We start from the raw sequence: 20,035 nt of genomic DNA, 5'->3' as shown, positions 1-20,035 counted from the left end.
GGGATTTGTCTGCGCAGGTCTTTAAAAATTCCCTCAGACCCTATAACCAGTTGTTTTGTATTGGTATTTGCACTTCTCCCAAGAATCAATCTGAGAATTAGTTGGAGAATTCTCAGCCTCCAATTGAACATTTCTTCACAATTACTTAACGTTTTAAAATTGTCAGTTACATTTTGATTCTTTATTTACACACACTTTGGTGATCAGTTAATATTATTTACTCTTTTAACTAGTCGCGAATCCCCAGGGGTCTCCGAACCACAGTTTAAGGACCACTGCCATAGAGAATGGGGCCATAAGAATGTGCAGGGGTGATAAGCCATGTGGGGGATTGAGAAGAAGAAGTTACATACTCGATAACATGTATTTCTATTTTTCTCCACTGAATTGAACAAAGAGCTTGTTTATGTGTTTCCTTCATCAAAAGGACACATTTGAAGGTCGTCATTTCCATAAATGCTTCAGATAGCGTCAATATGGAAAAGGGCAGGCAAGACCTTGAGCGATGCTAATCGGTGGCCTGTTCTGCTGCACAAAACTCTTTAATAAACAAACCTGTTTGTTTATTGAGAGGACATTAAAAAGAGCATATACACGGGCCTGGTAGTTCATATATTCAATAATTTTTTTATGATCTGCTTACAATTGTCGAGTTATGTAACCGGTTCTCTGCTATGTTCTAGAAAGTGAGGCCAACATGTTGAAAACAAAAATAAGTCAATTTTGAAAAGGGCCCTGTTGTTGTTGCAAAGACTTGAATCTTAAACGGGCAGATTAGTGAACTGCAACTTGAGAATGCTGCTGAGAGTTCTATGAAGGGCTTGTTGATATGTGTCGCATCACCAGATTTACGTTCCTAGATTCTGAAAATGAGGAAGTTGTGGTAGTATATAGATGAAGCGCGACTCTTCCTTAAGCTCTGACGAGACCCCGTGTGAAGCGCAGCTGCTAACAAGTGTTGACACGGAGAGCGTCAGTACCACAAGGATTAGCAGGACAACAGACGTGTGTGCACATATACACCCATCCGCTGACGACCCATAGAGGCGGTAAGGGCTCTTCATGTAGCCTTCCACCGGACCTGACAGGCCCGCCATGGAGAAAGTGGCTGCGGCTGGGACAAGGTCAGAGAGAGGCACGCGGGAATGCAGCGAGCAGAGCTGGGCTCTCGGGCTCCAAGGTCACGTGCAAGGGCCCACACCTGTCCCTCAGAGCGGTGGCCCTTCAGCCCCCGTGAGAGAGGGGGCGGGCCCCGCCTGTTGTCTATAAAGGATGGAACGCGCGTGCACTACCCACGGTGTCCGAGGGAGCTGGACATGTGTCACGTCATCGAGTGTTCTAGATTGGTGGAGCAGCTGCCGAAAGTTTTGCTCTCTGTACTTTGAAGACATTTAGCGAAATACCTTCTGCGACATCCCCTGCACGCGGCCTCGCCCAGCAGCTGAGGGGGACCTGTTCTACCCGCCGACGTCTTCCGGCTTCAGTCTGTGGAGGGTGCTCTTTGGGGTCAGCCATGGAGAAGGAGGTGAAGTGGGCCACGGATCTGATTGACCAGAAGCTGGAGCTTGAAGAAAAGCATGAGGTGGGTCTACAGAGGGTTGGGATGTAAGGTGAACCCAGTACAGCTTGTGTCCACGCTACCAGGGATTTAAGTGGGCCGGGTCCTGCTGGTTCTCAGCACCAGCAGTTCTTAAAAGCAGGTGCTGAGACGGGTCCCTATCGGGCTCTCCATTTTTGCCCTCCACTCAGGGTGAAAAAAATCTTAACTCTGCAGCAGTGCCACCCTTCACTGGCTTTGATGTAACTTCAGAGAGACTCGTTATAGTTTTTTCACAGTCTCATCATTTCAGAACGGAAGCATTTTCAATATTCTATTCAACGAAGCCAAAGTTGTTGCCTATTTATCTTATGCAACTACCAACCTTTGGCAAATCCAATAGTCCTGGCTTATTGTAGGTGTAATGTTACTTGCTGTATTATATATTGGATGCGATGACAGAAGCCGCAAATTACCAGTCCGGTGGCACACTATGCTAAGCACAGATTTTTAGCATATGTGTTTTAAGCCACGGCTTAATTACAGCGGCCACGTCCCTTTGAGACCCCCCCCCCCCAGTTTTTTTCATCCCACTTAAAGCCCTGCACCCTACATTGCATTTCCTCGGTGGGTTCCTAACTTTGAATCTATTGCTCCCTTCCATGGAGCACAAGCCTCAATCCTTGATAAAGGTGACTGGCCTCTGTCTCAGAAAGAGTGAGAGTCGGAGTATCTGAAAGAATGGCAGGGATGGGGTGGTGTCAGTTGCCTTTCAGCAGCGCCTGACTGACGTGGTCTCCACCTCATTGCCTTTTCGGATGCTGCTGCCAACCTTAAAATCTGATTTCCCTACAGATCTGTATTCCTCGTTTCTTGATGTTTTCAGAATCCAACAATTGATTTATGCAGCTACGTTAATTGCAAGTTGTCAGGGAGATAAGCAAATGCTTAACTTGTAACCCCTGCTACCCCCACAGTGTACATGACCCCACGATTTTGGGGTTGGGGAGCGCAGTCCAAATGCTTTGATTTTATGTTCGGGGTCTGATTGAGTTGTCTGGAATTTTAGTCAGGATGCAGTAAGACCTCTCGCGCTGTCACCCGAGGTTGACACGTGACTCCATCGCATGGGATTGCATTTCTTCAGTGCCAGGGTTTCCTTCACAGATGATTGTTTTCGGTGTATTGCTCTAATTATTTGTACTGAACTGAAATAAGTGTACAATTCCAAGAATGCACTGATTTTTTACTGAAAGGCAAGGACGGCAAAAATAGGGTCCCTGTGACAAGGATGGGACTACCCTCACCAGGTCTTTCAATAAGCAAACCTTCCTGCAAGAATGGGCCCCTTACATTGAATGTATAGAGGCACACCTACTTTCAGAGATAAAATCCCTCTTTTCCCTCTAAAGTGGGTCACTCCAGTCTAGGCCTTTGCAGTGCAAAAGGCAGGGCAGGTACTTAAAATGACCACCTGGGAAGCGGAATAACATGCAGACGGTCAGACACAGAGGGGGGGGGGGTGGGGGGGTCTGTGTCTACACACAGGCAGATTCACTACAAGCCCAAGAAGAATCACCTGTCGATTCAGGAAGTCTGTCCCAGATCTGTGCTGTTTTGTCTTCTTCTGGGTCCTTTTGCTGACTACTGACTCAGCCGTCACTCAGGCGGAAAACAAGTACTTCATGTATTCCTCCATTAAGCCAGGATGCGCAGGCATACATGCCAAGCACAGCATTCAGTTCCCACCGAGATCCCACACACCTCTCATCAGACAGGAGGCATGCGCACAAAACATCACACCAACATGCCTCACGCTGCTTATTACTTAACAATCCCACAAAAGCTAACAGCGTAAAATACGTATGATGGCTGTGTCCATAATTGTTGTAACACCCAGTGGGTCTGATGTATGACACAGTTTAACAGTCCAAAATGGAGCATCTGGCTGTTTGCGACGATAAAATGCATTTTTCTATATACAAACCCGATTTTGCAGGTCGGTAACCAAAATATACATACTACAACCCTTTTTATCGGTCGCAAACGGCCCGAATCTTCCCTAAAAACGGTCGTACATCTGGACCCTACTCTACAGACCCTAAGGTTAGTCTGACTGTCCGTCCTGTGACCATTAACTGAGTTATCTCTCCACTCTGGTGTAATAGCTCAGGGAAGTAATCCTGTTTTTTCCAGAGAACGTGTGAAACTAGAGGAACACGCATCTTAGGGCTCAGGAAGTTGTGGTAAGGTACGAAGCTCAATTTTAGGCACTCCTGTGGAAGTGCGGTGAATAAAATGCATATCACTCGGTTGGGTAACAGCTCAACCAGTGCATTAAATGGGCTGGTACTCACCGGGACATCTCCTTGTGTCAAGAGAGTACCGGTACTCCTAGTGGCATGCTGGGGTCGGGCTCTGGGATATGTGCATGTGACATTTAATGTCGAGTGTATTCTAGAGGCAGCTTGCTCCTGCAGCTTTACACACTGACAGCGCGACAGGAATAAGACATGCGTCTTGACAGCTAGTGGTCTCAACACTGGAACTGTCACTTGCTGTCAGCTATAGTGTAAGGTTGCAGCCCTGGAATACACTCACCATTGTCTGTCAGAGCTCCTAACACCCTTCGGCCAAGTTCGGCTCGTGTGTGCAAGGCACAATTGATACTTTTTTGCAGTTATATATAGCGCCAACTTGACAGGCGGGCCTTCAAGTGCTTTACATGAGAAGCAGAAGTGCTACATGAAAGCATTCTTTTTGTGCTTTTATGGCACTGGGAGGTGAAATCCTTGCATCGGCTCAACACCTTATGATTCTGGGCAAATCACATAAATCTCCCCGTGCCATAAAAACAAAAAAGTATGCTTTCACGTACAACTTCTGCTTTTCATATAAAATGTTTTAATGCCCTTGTGCTAAGTTCATGATATATAAAACGAGAGAAATTACCAATTACGCCCCGCACCTATGAGCTGAATTTGGCCAAAGGGCTCTTTGCATTGAAGAAGAAAATGCTACTATTGTACATGCCTGCCTTAAAGTCACGCCCCCAGACACGCCCCTTTCAGATCCACTCCAATCAATTTGGTGAGTACCGGCACTTCTGTTTTTCAGTTTAAAGCACTGAGCTCAACATATCTTTTACACTGCTGCTATGCTGTAAAGAAGCATTGGAAATGCAATAGGCTTCGCATTTGCTTAAGTTAGAGCTATTGGCGTTGTAACACTTGGACACTGTACTCCGGAGCATTATTTCACCACAATAGCACACCACGTAATTACCAATCAGAAAGAATGGAGCCCAAAATAAACAAGGGGCTGCACCGAGTACTTTTATATGATTAAAAACACTCTTCCAACCACCAGTAAAATGCCTTCTTATCCTTATGCTACAATTTGAAAAAAAGTGAACATTTTATAACTGCTGGGGTCTGAGAGATTGTGTGAAACAAAAATCAGGCAAGATCACTATTTAAAGCACTCAAAGGTTGAATACTGTTCTATCATTTCTTTAACTTGAGACTGTTTTAATAGTAAATGAGAGCATACTTATTTATCGTAGTTTCACCATGCAATTTACTTCTGCTTGCCAATTAATGGCCCACACACCTTAGGAATGGAGTAAGGCCAAGCAAGTGCCCATGTGACTCTCAGCTGGAGCACAACTAGGACCAAAGGCTTTCTTCCATGTTTAAGACAATGCCTGCAGTTCCCCGGCAACACAAATACCTCACCTAGTCTTCATGGTGTGAACTAGTGTCTTCATTGTAATTGCAAAGTTTAGTTAATGGAGTCCGGTTTTGTAACAGTGCTGCAGTTTTAAAAGTGTTACAGCAAACAAATGATGGATGGAATGCTGACAATGCAAACATTCTCCCCCAGTGAAAAGATCTGGGTTAAATCCATCGTTCTTTTGCCCACTACGCCACCCCAGTTTGGACCCAGCCATATGCAAATCAGTCTTGACCCTGTGCCTCATGGGAACAGACCAGACCGAACTGCCAGGCCAGGTCCTCCCTGGACCAGAAACAAGCATCCTGGGACCGTTTTCAGGGTATGTCACCCTTCTTCAGCCAGGCTAGCTTGAATCCAGTAGCACAGTGAGCAAGGGACCCACGTCTGGGCATACCCATCCCACTTAGAGCGAAAAGTGTTACAGCAAACAAATGATGGACGGAATGCTGACAATGCAAATATTCTCCCCCAGTCAAAAGATCTGGATTAAATCCATTGTTCTTTTGCCTACTACGCCACCCCAGTTTGGAACCAGCCATATGCAAATCAGTCTTGACCCTGTGCCTCATGGGAACAGTCCAGACCGAACTGCCAGGCCAGGTCCTCCCTGGACCGGAAACAAGCATCCTGGGACCGGTTTCAGGGTATGTCACCCTTCTTCAGCCAGGCTAGCTTGAATCCAGTGGCACAGTGAGCAAGGGATCCAAGTCTGGGCATACCCATCTGTTCTGCTTGGGTCTTCGGATCAGATAGAACCCGCTCAACAGAGCCTCTCTAACCCAAACCAGAACGTTACCCCCTCCCTAGGGCCTATTTACACCTAAATAACCACATATATGTACCACCTAAGGACAGGGAATTCCTACTATATATACCAAGACCTACAAGTCACAGCCTCGCGGTCCCAAACGGACCCAGGACTTCCTGCCCAGACGGCAGCCACAGACTTCCTGCCCAGACGGCAGTCACAGCCTCGCGGTCCCAAACGGACCCAGGACTTCCTGCCCAGACGGCAGTCACAGCCTCGCGGTCCCAAACGGACCCAGGACTTCCTGCCCAGGCGGCAGCCACAGACTTCCTGCCCAGACGGCAGTCACAGCCTCGCGGTCCCAAACGGACCCAGGACTTCCTGCCCAGACGGCAGCCACAGCCTCGCGGTCCCAAACGGACCCAGGACTTCCTGCCCAGACGGCAGCCACAGCCTCGCGGTCCCAAACGGACCCAGGACTTCCTGCCCAGACGGCAGCCACAGCCTCGCGGTCCCAAACGGACCCAGGACTTCCTGCCCAGACGGCAGCCACAGCCTCGCGGTCCCAAACGGACCCAGGACTTCCTGCCCAGACGGCAGCCTTAGCACGAGTTCATCCTATGACATCAGTGTTACTATATATCAGATCACACAAAGACAGCTAGTTGAGCACAACTTGTTCCCTAGTTCGAAGGGCTCCTTTCTCCCTTACTCAGTTACCACCTACCTGATCAGGATTAACATCTGTTCATGTCAAGTCACAGCTGACTAGAAGAATAGGTTACCCTCTTACACAAGAACACGTAGCACATATCGCTTTAATACTTTATTTAGTTATTACATGCACACTCACGGAACATAATACATATCACATAACCTGCAAAGAAAAGTGAAAGATTAAGTTGTACACTCTAATAGTAAGGGGTTGACATCACCTTGGTCGTATGTAGCCTGCACTCAATGGTCATCTAGGTTCCCTTCTCGTCTGCGCCTCGGCTTCGCCTGGAAGTCACACCTCCGCAATCACGGGTTTACTCCCGTCTCCCTCTCCGAGTCACTGGGACCTCTTCCTCATCGGCTACTCTCTTCTCTTTGGAATATCTATTTCTCGGCTTTTCTCCACCTCCAAGTTTGTCATCTGTCTTCCCTGGAATAAGCAGCAGCTTTACTACTAACGGCCAGGTGCCGCCCATGGACTAGAAGCAAGTGCCAGTATCTGCCTCAAACTTTTACTAATATAGACGTGCATTTCCTCATGGAAAATTCCAGCCCGTAACCTGCCGCCCACCAAATTCTTGTACCTCCCCGTGCCAAGGACACGTTCCCAGCCGGCCGGACTGATGTAGTGTCTTCGGCATGAAGAAAAATACAATCCTTCGATAAGGGCCGGCCTGAACCGGTTCTCTCCAAGCGAATAACACCTCCTAACTAAAACACTGCCTATGACCTAGAAACATCCAAGCTGCCAGAGCAGGAGGAAAGATGGAGTCTCTCCCGTTTAAGGCCTACCAGGCCTGCATTCAGCACGGCTCCATGAAATACCCTCACTACAAGACAGGTTATCCCTAATACTAACGAATCTATCCCCTAGGCTATATGTGCAAGCCCTGATCTATGGGGAAGAGCACAGAATCATGTCGAAGTGCCTAGTAAATAGGTTCCATTCACTACCCTAACCCTTAGACTTGAATGGAAAGAGACTGAAGTCACCTAAATCACCCTTCAACACAATAAGACCGGGAAAATCGAGCAGTACATTTCACCCTTGACTTCAGTCTATTATACATTCATTAAATGGAGCTAACATCTGTGGAAGAATAATATGAAACAAAACTAACTGATCTATGTCTAGTACCAAGTGTGCAGAATTGAAATAATGAAGGAATACACTGAATAAAGCAACAGATAGAAATCAAAACAGCAACAGCAATCAAAATACCACCTAATATTTGGCGTAGCAAGTGTATATCAGGTAACCAATTAAAGAGCCAGTCAAACCAGCCCTGGTCAATGTGTTTTCTAACTTCTTCTGTTAAGTCACGCAACTTGTCGATGTGAGCACGAATGGATTGTGTATGGTCAGACAAGTTAAAACAACAGAGACCTTCAAAGTCCGAGCAATCATGTCCATGTTTAAGCAAAAGATAATCAATGGCTGCTCTATTTTGCAAAATGGCCCTACGTTCACCCTGGGCGTCTAATAGCATGTCAGACAAAATTGTAGAAGTATGATTAATAGATTTCACCATCCAGCAGGCCATTTTCCCAATAGATTTGGCATTATGAACCGCCAAAGCAGGAACACCAATAATTGAAACAGCTAAGCTAAGGTATTCAGACTTGGAATATAAATGCAAAGATGGGTCACAATCCTCCTGTAACATTACAGTATCTCGAAGCACACGAGAGTTGGCATTCGGATGCGATGCGAACATCAACAAACTGAGTCTTGTAATGGCACAAGGGCCTCCGGAAATGTTTGCAGGGACAAATGGCCAGGAAGTATTACCACATGAGAAAAGCCATCCGGCAGGTAGTAACATCGTGCGATAGTGACTGGGGGTAACTACCAAACTATTACAAGTCATATTGTTCTGAACTGAAGCACATGTGGCCGGTGTCCTTTGAAAGCACAAAGTCCGTTCGTGGGTTGTAAACGAAGTGGCGCCTTTTAGTTTTAGGCGCAGACATTCAGAGATCGCACTAGGATTACACGTAAGAAAGAAGCACAAATCACCTTGTGTGATATTATAAGTAAGTATTTGGGACTGGATGGGCGTTTGCTCGTTCGGCAATTCAATACATAGGGGGCAATATACATGGGTAGCAAAATCACCCAGGAGAATATTGGGACGGGCCTTCGAGACATTAAAAATATGAGTTAAAGTTTCCAATGAGGCGGGGACAGCAACCAGGCAGGTCGCCAGAATGTCATGAACAGATCTCATCGGTGTCAAACAGAAGTGAGGGGCGTCAGTCACCCTCTTAGCGAGTGCGGTCCAAAAGTTCGATGATGAATCCCATGCAGCGAAGGAACGCAACACTCGGGTTCCCAGTTCATCCCGGGTTGATAGGATCCCTCCTTTCTCATCGTACCAGTCCGAAAACAGTCCGGCTCCGACACATCCTGCAGCAACAATCCAAAGAATGATCTGAAAGAAAACCAAATACAGGTATTAATCATTCTCGTAAATAACATTTATCAGCCGGGACCGCTTCCCAGCTATCTTTCCCTGGTCTCATAACCAAAATGGTATTATCCTGACCGGTGGCAATGACCTCTGCTTGTTCAGGGGGATTCTTAGGCGACTGCACCCAAACTCTGGCCCCAGGATTATCCGTGGAGCCAAAACCTTTCTGGCCACGTACAGTTAGCAACGTTGGAGCAGTGCCTTTCATTAATACACCACTGAAAACAGGCATTATGAGTAATTGAGCCACTCGGTCAGTGCGATGTATCAGTAAGTCAACCTCACTGCTATTCAGCAGGAGCACCTTAATCTCTCCCTGATAATCACTGTCGATAATTCCTCCAAGCACCTGAATGCCTTTTACAGCCAGCCCCGATCTGGGGGCGATCAATCCGAAATTTCCAGGTGGTATCTGAACACCAACACCTGTCTCTATGATGACTCGATCTCTACTTTTTATAACAATGTCATCCATAGCATGCAAGTCTAAACCTGCCGACCCTGGGGTCGCTCTACATGGAGCTAAAGCTCCGGGAGTAATTTCCCAATACATCACAGTTTCTCTGATTTCATTAGGCATAGCCTCAGCATTCGGGGGAAACAAACGCATAAGTGGAGATTCAGCATTTAAAAAAGGACGATTATTCAAAATCAATAGTGCTTGGGGCAAAAAATCTCGCCAATTTTTATACTTGTCATCCGTTAACTTACGCAGCTGGTCCTTTAGCAGGCCATTCAATCTCTCCACCAGGCCCGAGGCCTGTGGGTAGTAGGGGATATGGAATATCCATTCAATATTGTTTTCCGCACAGAATTCCTGTACCAATCTTCCACGAAAATGGGATGCATTGTCAGATTGAATTTGGAATGGCACACCATAGTACATCATAATTAATTCTAATGTTTTAATGGTATTCAATTGGGTAGCTTGCTTACAGGGAAGGGCTACCAGCAGGCCACTGTATGTATCGACAATAGTGCAAACATATTGACAATTCCTACTCATGGGAAGTGGACCAATGTAATCGATCTGCCAAATTTGAGCGGGCAGTTTGCCGCGATGTAAATGACCTTTAACAATTTGGGGCACCTTACGCCGTCTGATATGCTGACAAACGGGGCAGTGTAAAATAACATTTTTGATCAAATCTAAGGGAATATAAATTCCTCGATCAGCAGCCCACCTGCTAGTGGCCTTCTCTCCAAAATGTCCTGCCTTCTGGTGTGCCCATTTCGCCAATCCCGCAATATCAGAATCTTGCCTGTCCACCACTGCCTCAGCAATTTTAGACTTCTCATCTGCAATGTTATGAAAAAATTTGTCAAGAGAATCTATCGGGGTGTGAGCATCCACATGGAAGATTGTAACAGTACTCTGTGGGAGCATCTCCCAAATTTCTTGCCATAACTCCTTTCCCCATAATTCTTTGGAATGTAACTTCCAATTATGAGAGTGCCAAGTTGGCAACCAAACAGCCAGTCCATTGGCAGTAGACCAAGAATCAGTGAAAATATGACATGTACCAGGTAACTCTTGTTTCAAAACTTGGTAAACAGCGTAAAGCTCGGCAAATTGGCTGCTTTTACCTTCACCAGTTGTGCTCAACAGTTTCTGTGTGATCGGATTATAGGACACCGCCTTCCAGTGCCGTGTCATCCCTATAAACCTCGCTGAACCATCAGTGAACCAAACATGGTTTCTTTCCGCTGCGGACAAATCATCAAAAGGCTTACCCCACTTGACAGGAGACTCCTGTGCTAAAGGTACAGAACATTCACTCTCAGTCTCAGTCGATGGCGCTCGCGCCACCTGCTCATGTAAAGAAGCAACTCCTTTCGGGCCCACACGTGCCCTGTCTTGTATGTACCATTTCCATTTAATCACACTCGCCTCTTGAGCGTGTCCAATTCGGTGAGTTTTCGGCGAACTCAGAACCCACTGCATGATAGGAATTTCCGGACGCAGAACTATATCATGTTTCAAAGTCAATTGCTCGGTATCCACCAGAGCCCAATAACAAGCAAGTAACTGTTTCTCAAAGGGTGTGTAACGCTCACCAGCATCAGGTAACTTTTTGGTCCAAAAACCTAACGGTACTTTACTCCTGCCTTGTTTCTGCCACAAACTCCAATTTGCATAAAGGCCCTGTACGGACACATTCAAATCCACGTCACCATCACGTACAGGCCATAAATCCAGAGCATGTTGAATTGCCTCTTTTGCCAGACTAAACGCATCTTGCTGTGGTTTATTCCATTCAAATGCATTCTTTTTACGCGTGACCCGGTACAAGGGGGCCAATATTTGACTCAAATGAGGAATATGCTGGCGCCAAAAACCAAACAGACCAATGAAGCTCTGGGCTTCTTTCCTATTTCTAGGAACTGCAAAATCAAGAATCTTCTGTTTAACCTGAGGGATCACTTCACGGTGCCCTTCATGCCAATTAATACCCAAAAATTTTACAGCCTGGGACGGACCTTGCAATTTATCTGGGTTGATTTCCCAACCTTTCTCACGCAGGCACTCAATGACTCTGTCTAATTGGGTCTGAACTTCCTCTTGTGTTTCGCCTTGGATCAAAACATCATCAATATAATGACATATCTGAATTTGGGGATGAACCGGTACCTCAGCCAAATGCTCTGCCACCAGCCGGTGACATATCGTAGGACTATGCACATAGCCCTGGGGAAGACTTCTAAACGTCATCTGACGCCCGTTCCACGTGAAACTGAATTGTTCCTGACACTCTGGGGCAATCGGAATTGAAAAGAAAGCATTAGCAATATCAATGGACGCGTACCATGTACCTGGATGCTTTTGGATTCTCTCAATTAGTGTAATAACATCCGGTACTGCAACAGTCAAAGAGGGTGTGTGCTTGTTCAATTCTCGATAATCAACGGTCATGCGCCAAGAGTTATCACTCTTACGCACCGGCCAAACAGGATTATTCCAAGCAGAAGTAACTGGGGTTATGACTCCTGCATCCACTAACTCCTGAATAGTGGTACTAATCTCCTCATGACCACCTGGAATACGATACTGCTTCTGACAAACCACTTTTGTCGCATGGGGAACTTGTATGGGGGGCATTCTTAAACGACCAACCCGTATAGGTCTGGACGATATATAATGCGTTGTTCCAAATTGGTAACATCCGTCATCTAGATGCAAAGTCATTCCTCTCAAAATATCAATCCCAATTATGAATTCTAGAAGTGGCACTACTAGTACAGAATACTCTTTTCTAGGAATTCTACCTATTCTCATTTCAAGCAAAGTTTGAACTGCAGGGGTTTCTTTTCCACCTAATCCGGTAATAGTAAAAGGCTGACCTGTAAACTTCTTCGATTTTCCATGAATAAGAGTGGCCTCCGCTCCTGTATCTACCAATGCTCGGGCCCTTTGGATATTACGATGTCTCCAATAAATATCAATATCTACATAGGGTCTATTATCTCTGTGAGCCCATCTGTGTACCGGAGCTTGACCTCTTTCCTAATCATTCTTACTGCATTCTGTATACCAGGATAAATCAGGATAAAGACTCTCACGCTTCTTAGGTATCGGTACCTCCTGTTCATATCCATTCCCAGTACGGAACGGATTCGTATCTTCTGCATTGTACTGCGGGTTACGATCGACCAAACTGTGACGATCCTCTCTCCTCCTCAACTCAGGGGATTGATCCCTATCATCTCTACGTCTGCTGTAAACATAGTCATTTCTCCCCCTTTCTCTTTCCCCCTCTCTCTCCCCGTCTCTCTCTCGACGGGGGGACACATCACGTGCAGAACGTCGATCATCACGACGAACAGAGCGCCCACGGCGGTCGTCATCATCGCTACCGTCAGAACCACCACGATCACACTCAGTGGTCCGAACACGCCGGGCACCCTCCTTTCGATCCAAGCCACGTTTGCGAAACAACTCCCACAAACGAGCGGTAGTCTCACCATCAATGTCCTCCCTCCGCACACCATCAGCCAGAAGACCAGAAAAAATATCACGTCTAGTAAGTTTATTTTCACCAGGAGTACGAGTGTCAGGCCGGGACTGACGTTCAGGTTTAAACCACTCACCCAACTCACCGAGTTGGCGCACCGATTCCAAAACCGTAGATAACACGTTACCAGTCTGATTAATCAATAAAGTCATCATGACCTGCTTATAGGCAACAGGGGAAGATCGAATGATACGGTTCCGCACAGAAGATGTCAACGAACCATCAAGCAACCTGTCAGCAGTACCCAGAAAAATTGCCGTTTTCATCACCTCCTCTTTGAGACGTTGAGCAGCATCACGCAAAGTATACCACGGCTTGTCATTCACAGGCCAGTCAGATTCAGTAGGATATTTCACATTACAACCCTCAGTCGCCAATTGGAGTAAAGAAATCTGACCAACACCATTATAGTTACGAAAATGATCCTGTACAGTAGAATCCGAACTCAAGGAACAAAACTTCAAACAATCGCCATTATCTAACATAATGCCAGCAGCGCCCAGTTCATAAAGGCGCACCATCCATGTGAGCAAGGTCTCACCAGCTCGCTGCCGAAATCGCTGCAAAATATCACTAATTTCTTGTTGAGTAAAGTCCTCTAAAGAGTCTAAAGAAACACCCTGCGGAGCAGCGGGAGACTGCTGCAACTTCCGACGAAAAACTGGATGCACCGAGACCGCGGGATGAGCATCACAAGGAGCTCGACCAGTACTCGTAGAGGGACAATCAGTGTAAGAAGCATTGATCCCACTCGAAGAACGAGAGTAATCACGGGGTGCACCATCAAAGGTGCGAGAAGCAGACTTACAATCATGGCGGGAGCGAGAAGACTCGCGCTTGGCAGACTCCTCACCCGAGGAACAGGAATCAGTCGAGTTCCAGATATTACCATCCCATTCATCAGGATTCCAATCCAGCCCGGCTGTCGCCACGACCAGACGCACCTTTCGCGTCGAAACCCGACCACGCCTGTTCTTGTATTTATAACGAGCAATTCGCACAGCCGCCCGTTCGGCAATAGTTTGGTAAGTCTCAAGTTTATCAGCAAGCAACTTATTTTGACACCGCAACAAAGTATGAGAATTCTGAATCTCAACAAAGTGCGCTTCCACATCTTTAAGAGATATCTGTAACTTCAACAATCTCTCATGCAAAATCCTGTATGCAGACAAAAGAATCCAACCTCTGCGCCCCAAAATGGGAATCTCCTCACCCTTCGATACGGGTGCCTTCTGCAAACAAGCAATCACATTAGCCGGCTCTGCCAGCTCCAAAGAAGAATTCCAATTCTCACTCAAACCATTAGAATCAGCCCACTCACGGGCCAAGGCTTCATAAGGCGTTGAATCCCATCCGGGAATATCAACGGGCAACTTAAAAGTAGATTTAGACTTTTTAGAAAACATCGTGAAAAAGGAAAAAGAAGAAAAGAAGAAAAAGAAAAGAAGGAAGAAAAAAAAAAACTATACGCAGAAATATACAAAAATAAAATGCAAACAAAACCACGCACGCGCCGAAAGCAAACACAAGACAACCACAACGCACACAGGTTTCGTAAACGGTTCGTGACGCCAAATGTTCTGCTTGGGTCTTCGGATCAGATAGAACCCGCTCAACAGAGCCTCTCTAACCCAAACCAGAACGTTACCCCCTCCCTAGGGCCTATTTACACCTAAATAACCACATATATGTACCACCTAAGGACAGGGAATTCCTACTATATATACCAAGACCTACAAGTCACAGCCTCGCGGTCCCAAACGGACCCAGGACTTCCTGCCCAGACGGCAGCCACAGACTTCCTGCCCAGACGGCAGTCACAGCCTCGCGGTCCCAAACGGACCCAGGACTTCCTGCCCAGACGGCAGTCACAGCCTCGCGGTCCCAAACGGACCCAGGACTTCCTGCCCAGGCGGCAGCCACAGACTTCCTGCCCAGACGGCAGTCACAGCCTCGCGGTCCCAAACGGACCCAGGACTTCCTGCCCAGACGGCAGCCACAGCCTCGCGGTCCCAAACGGACCCAGGACTTCCTGCCCAGACGGCAGCCACAGCCTCGCGGTCCCAAACGGACCCAGGACTTCCTGCCCAGACGGCAGCCACAGCCTCGCGGTCCCAAACGGACCCAGGACTTCCTGCCCAGACGGCAGCCACAGCCTCGCGGTCCCAAACGGACCCAGGACTTCCTGCCCAGACGGCAGCCACAGCCTCGCGGTCCCAAACGGACCCAGGACTTCCTGCCCAGACGGCAGCCTTAGCACGAGTTCATCCTATGACATCAGTGTTACTATATATCAGATCACACAAAGACAGCTAGTTGAGCACAACTTGTTCCCTAGTTCGAAGGGCTCCTTTCTCCCTTACTCAGTTACCACCTACCTGATCAGGATTAACATCTGTTCATGTCAAGTCACAGCTGACTAGAAGAATAGGTTACCCTCTTACACAAGAACACGTAGCACATATCGCTTTAATACTTTATTTAGTTATTACATGCACACTCACGGAACATAATACATATCACATAACCTGCAAAGAAAAGTGAAAGATTAAGTTGTACACTCTAATAGTAAGGGGTTCACATCACCTTGGTCGTATGTAGCCTGCACTCAATGGTCATCTAGGTTCCCTTCTCGTCTGCGCCTCGGCTTCGCCTGGAAGTCACACCTCCGCAATCACGGGTTTACTCCCGTCTCCCTCTCCGAGTCACTGGGACCTCTTCCTCATCGGCTACTCTCTTCTCTTTGGAATATCTATTTCTCGGTTTTTCTCCACCTCCAAGTTTGTCATCTGTCTTCCCTGGAATAAGCAGCAGCTTTACTACTAACGGCCAGGTGCCGCCCATGGACTAGAAGCAAGTGCCAGTATCTGCCTCAAACTTTTACTAATATAGACGTGCATTTCCTCATGGAAAATTCCAGCCCGTAACCTGCCGCCCACCAAATTCTTGTACCTCCCTGTGCCAAGGACACGTTCCCAGCCGGCCGGACTGATGTAGTGTCTTCGGCATGAAGAAAAATACAATCCTTCGATAAGGGCCGGCCTGAACCGGTTCTCTCCAAGCGAATAACACCTCCTAACTAAAACACTGCCTATGACCTAGAAACATCCAAGCTGCCAGAGCAGGAGGAAAGATGGAGTCTCTCCCGTTTAAGGCCTACCAGGCCTGCATTCAGCACGGCTCCATGAAATACCCTCACTACAAGACAGGTTATCCCTAATACTAACGAATCTATCCCCTAGGCTATATGTGCAAGCCCTGATCTATGGGGAAGAGCACAGAATCATGTCGAAGTGCCTAGTAAATAGGTTCCATTCACTACCCTAACCCTTAGACTTGAATGGAAAGAGACTGAAGTCACCTAAATCACCCTTCAACACAATAAGACCGGGAAAATCGAGCAGTACACCATCCCACTTAGAGCGAAAAGTGTTACAGCAAACAAATGATGGATGGAAGGCTGACAATGCAAACATTCTCCCCCACTCAAAAGATCTGGGTTAAATCCATCGTTCTTTTGCCCACTACGCCACCCCAATTTGGACCCAACCCTGAAACCGGTCCTAGGATGCTTGTTTCCGGTCCAGGGAGGACCTGGCTTGGCAGTTCAGGCTGGACTGTTCCCATGAGGCACAGGCTCAAGACTGATATGCATATGGCCAGGTCTAAACTGGGGTGGCATGCTGAGCAAAAGAATGATGGATTTAACCCAGATCTCTTGACTGCGGGTGAATGTTTTGATTTGTTCTGCATTCCGTCCATCAATTGTTTGTCTTTTGCTTTCTCGCCCTAAGTGCGCCAGGTATGCCTAGACGTGGGCCCTGGGCTCACTGTGCCACTGGAATCAAGTTATCCTGGCTGAAGAGGGGTGAAACCCTGAAACCGGTCCTAAGATGCTTGTTTCTGGTCCAGGGAGGCCCTGGCTTGGCAGTTCGGGCTGGACTGTTCCCATGAGGCACAGGGTCAAGACTGATTTGCATATGGCCAGGTCTAAACTGGGGTAGCATGGTGAGCAAAAGAATGATTGATTTAACCCAGATCTCTCGACTGGGGGTGAATGTTTTGATTTGTTCTGCATTCCGTCCATCAATTGTTTGTCTTTTGCAGTTTTAGAAGCAGCGTAGGGCAAAAATCATGCATGGGAGTTGGCAGGATCAAGATGGCATGTATGAGACTATAAGTATGACAGACTTTCATGGGTCAGTGAGTAGAATACATATACGTAACGCTCATAACTGCCGTCATGGGTACGATGTCACATGAGGCATCTTCAATCAGTTCTTGCTTTCTAATGCCTAGAACTTTACATATTATTTTGATCCCCATGCTTACAATGTAAAATTAATCTACAAATCCTAAAATACAGTGTACTGATAATTAAAAAGCCTGACCTTTCAAATGACCACACGGATGATGTGGGGTCCTTTGCTCTAGATCAGACTGAGTGTTCTCAAATATATTTTTCAGATACTCGCCTTCCTTAAAATCGCGCCTCATTCACTCAAAAATACAAAACTTAACCTCTTCAGTGCCCATGACGAGATAGTCTTGTCATGGAGCACGGTTGCGCTGTGCCCATGACGAGACTATCTCGTCATGAACCCCGCCCGCTAATGTAACGCCCGGCACAGGGCGGGGAAAGGGCGTGGCACTGAAGGGGTTAAAGCGTCATAGGACATGTCAGGGCGATATCCCGACATACTTATTTTTTTTCCGTAAAACTATCTAAACTTTCTGGTGCAGCTGTTAAATACAAGTCTCGTGTCGTGCCAAGCGCCCAATGCTCAGTACTCACAGCAAAACTATTTAACGACTCCTCTTATGGCGCCTGTTTGGTCTTCAGGTAGGTCATCACCTCGAAGCAAAACGCTCTGTTCCCATGTACGGTGTACTCCTTCAGACCACACTGTGCACAATCGTATTCAGCTGCAATAATCCTCACAGACACCGGGCTGCCAGCCATAAAGGCAAACATTAATTGTGTGTGCGGTTTGAAAAATATAGGACACGCTTGGCCCCACTGGGTTTCCCGAAGAGGTTTTTGTTTTTCCGCTGCCAGCCTCTCACCCCGGCTTTGCTAATGCGGCCTCTCCCCGCTGGATTGACCCCGCTGGTTATTTCGACATCATGAAGTAATGGCGACACGTTGGACAGCCCTGGCGGCACCCGAGGGAGATGGCAACAGGAGGACGTGGTAGAGAGCCCGCCCAAGGCGTATTTTCAACAAAGCTGTCGGCATTGTGAAAAAATATAGTGCTTCTTCACTAATGAAGGAGACTGTGTAATGCTGCACGTAAAAGATCCAGTCTGGGTGGGCGGGGCCAAAAGGAGACAGGGCGGTAACCAGGAGGGACTAAAAAGCCTGACTTTCAATTAAGACACCGTTTACCATAAACAATGACGCAAACCAATCGAAATAACGGGCGGAGTCTAAACTCCACTTCTCAAAGTAAATCGATTACAAGAAGCTTCGCAGAGCGTGCAGCGCATGCGCGCTGCAACGCCAGGTGAGACCGTAAGATGGAACTGCCACTCATCAGTACGCATCTAACATGGCTGCTGCAGAGGTGGCCACGACTGCAGAAAAGGAGACATAAAAACTTGCCTTTGCTCCACAGCATAGTTTTCTAGTCTAACCTACTGCCTAAGTCACTCTTTTCTCCAAAATTACCCTTCTCTAGTATTGCTAGGAAATAACACAGCAGCTCAGGGAGTGAGCCATGAGAACTTTAGTGTAACTAAGTAATCTACATGAGTCCGGTTGAAACCCCAGCGGTACGATTGTACTGGAGGAGCAAGGGCATATTGTGACATCTAAGGCTGCTGAAGAAGGTAAAGCATTGTCTACTTCTACTCGTTCAACCTTTCCACTCTTTTCACTTCAAACACTGTGCACACTTTGGGCCTTTCCTGTCTTGACTACTGTAGCTTGTGCCACTTTGGTGCACACAACAATGATCTCCAAGTCCTACACATTGACTACAGACCCTCTGCCCTATACGACAAAGGGTTCACATCTCTCCAACATTGTGTCAAGGGCTTCTAGTGAGGCACCCTAACCAATAAAAAACCGTTTCTGATAGACAGTACTGGATTCGGAAACTTTGGAGCAGTACCTCTGCGTACCGATAGGTGGTGCCTTGTGGCTCCACACTGACACCGTTCTGCCCCAGGAATTACATGCTGAGCCAATATAGGCCGCCACTCCTGCATGCTAATGTCAGTTTCTTTCATTCCGCTCCACCAGAAGCAGATCCAGAGCTATTTCTTGTCTCTTCGAAGTATCTTTTTACCTCAACAAGTTTAAAAAATCCAGTGTGTAAGGGAAAATGTAACCTCTCAAGATGACTATGGTTAAACCTTGCACGACTGTCACAAGCAAATGTCCTTCACTGACCGCCATCAGGTTTCCCTTTTGTTCCTGTGGTCGGCTCTCAACTCTAGGCCTGCAGTGACTCTGAGTCAATGAAGCTGAAGGTCATCAGGGACCGTGAGGCAAAGCTCCCCATCACCAAACATTGAAAGCCCCGTGTGTGAATCAGTCTAAGTCCAAAGGTCAGTCTCAATCGTGTTCTCGGTCCAAAAGTCGGCCCCAAGGCCATTCATCTTCGCACTCTGAATCCTCTGCTAAGTCAAAGAAAAAGCAAAAGAAATCCAAGCAGGAATCAGCCCCTTCCTGCAGCTCTCGTACACCTGAGAAGGTGTGAGGGCATCATCATGCTTCTCAATCTCGCCCCGGAAGTCTGTCGACCTCAGAGCCAATTCCGCAACTTGTCCTAGCACAACCCAGGTTTCAGGGGGTACCTGC

General features: G+C 47.1%; 1 protein-coding gene across 2 annotated transcripts in view; it reads left to right on the top strand.

The window, feature by feature from the left end:
* Positions 1 to 918: 918 nt before the first annotated feature.
* Positions 919 to 20,035, top strand: part of ANKRD2 (ankyrin repeat domain 2) — a 78,756-nt gene continuing 59,639 nt past the window's right edge. For both annotated transcript variants that reach the window (XM_085615009.1, XM_085615007.1), the window contains exon 1: positions 919 to 1,582. In XM_085615009.1, coding sequence (XP_085471135.1) covers positions 1,514 to 1,582 — 69 coding nt within the window. In that variant the 5' untranslated portion in view covers positions 919 to 1,513. The remainder of the gene's footprint in view (positions 1,583 to 20,035) is intronic.

Source organism: Triturus cristatus, chromosome 1_2 (assembly GCF_964204655.1).
Source record: "Triturus cristatus chromosome 1_2, aTriCri1.1, whole genome shotgun sequence".
Classification (NCBI taxonomy): Eukaryota; Metazoa; Chordata; class Amphibia; order Caudata; family Salamandridae; genus Triturus; species Triturus cristatus.
Note: the sequence above shows the minus strand (reverse complement) of the source record. Positions and strands in the feature narration are given on the sequence as shown.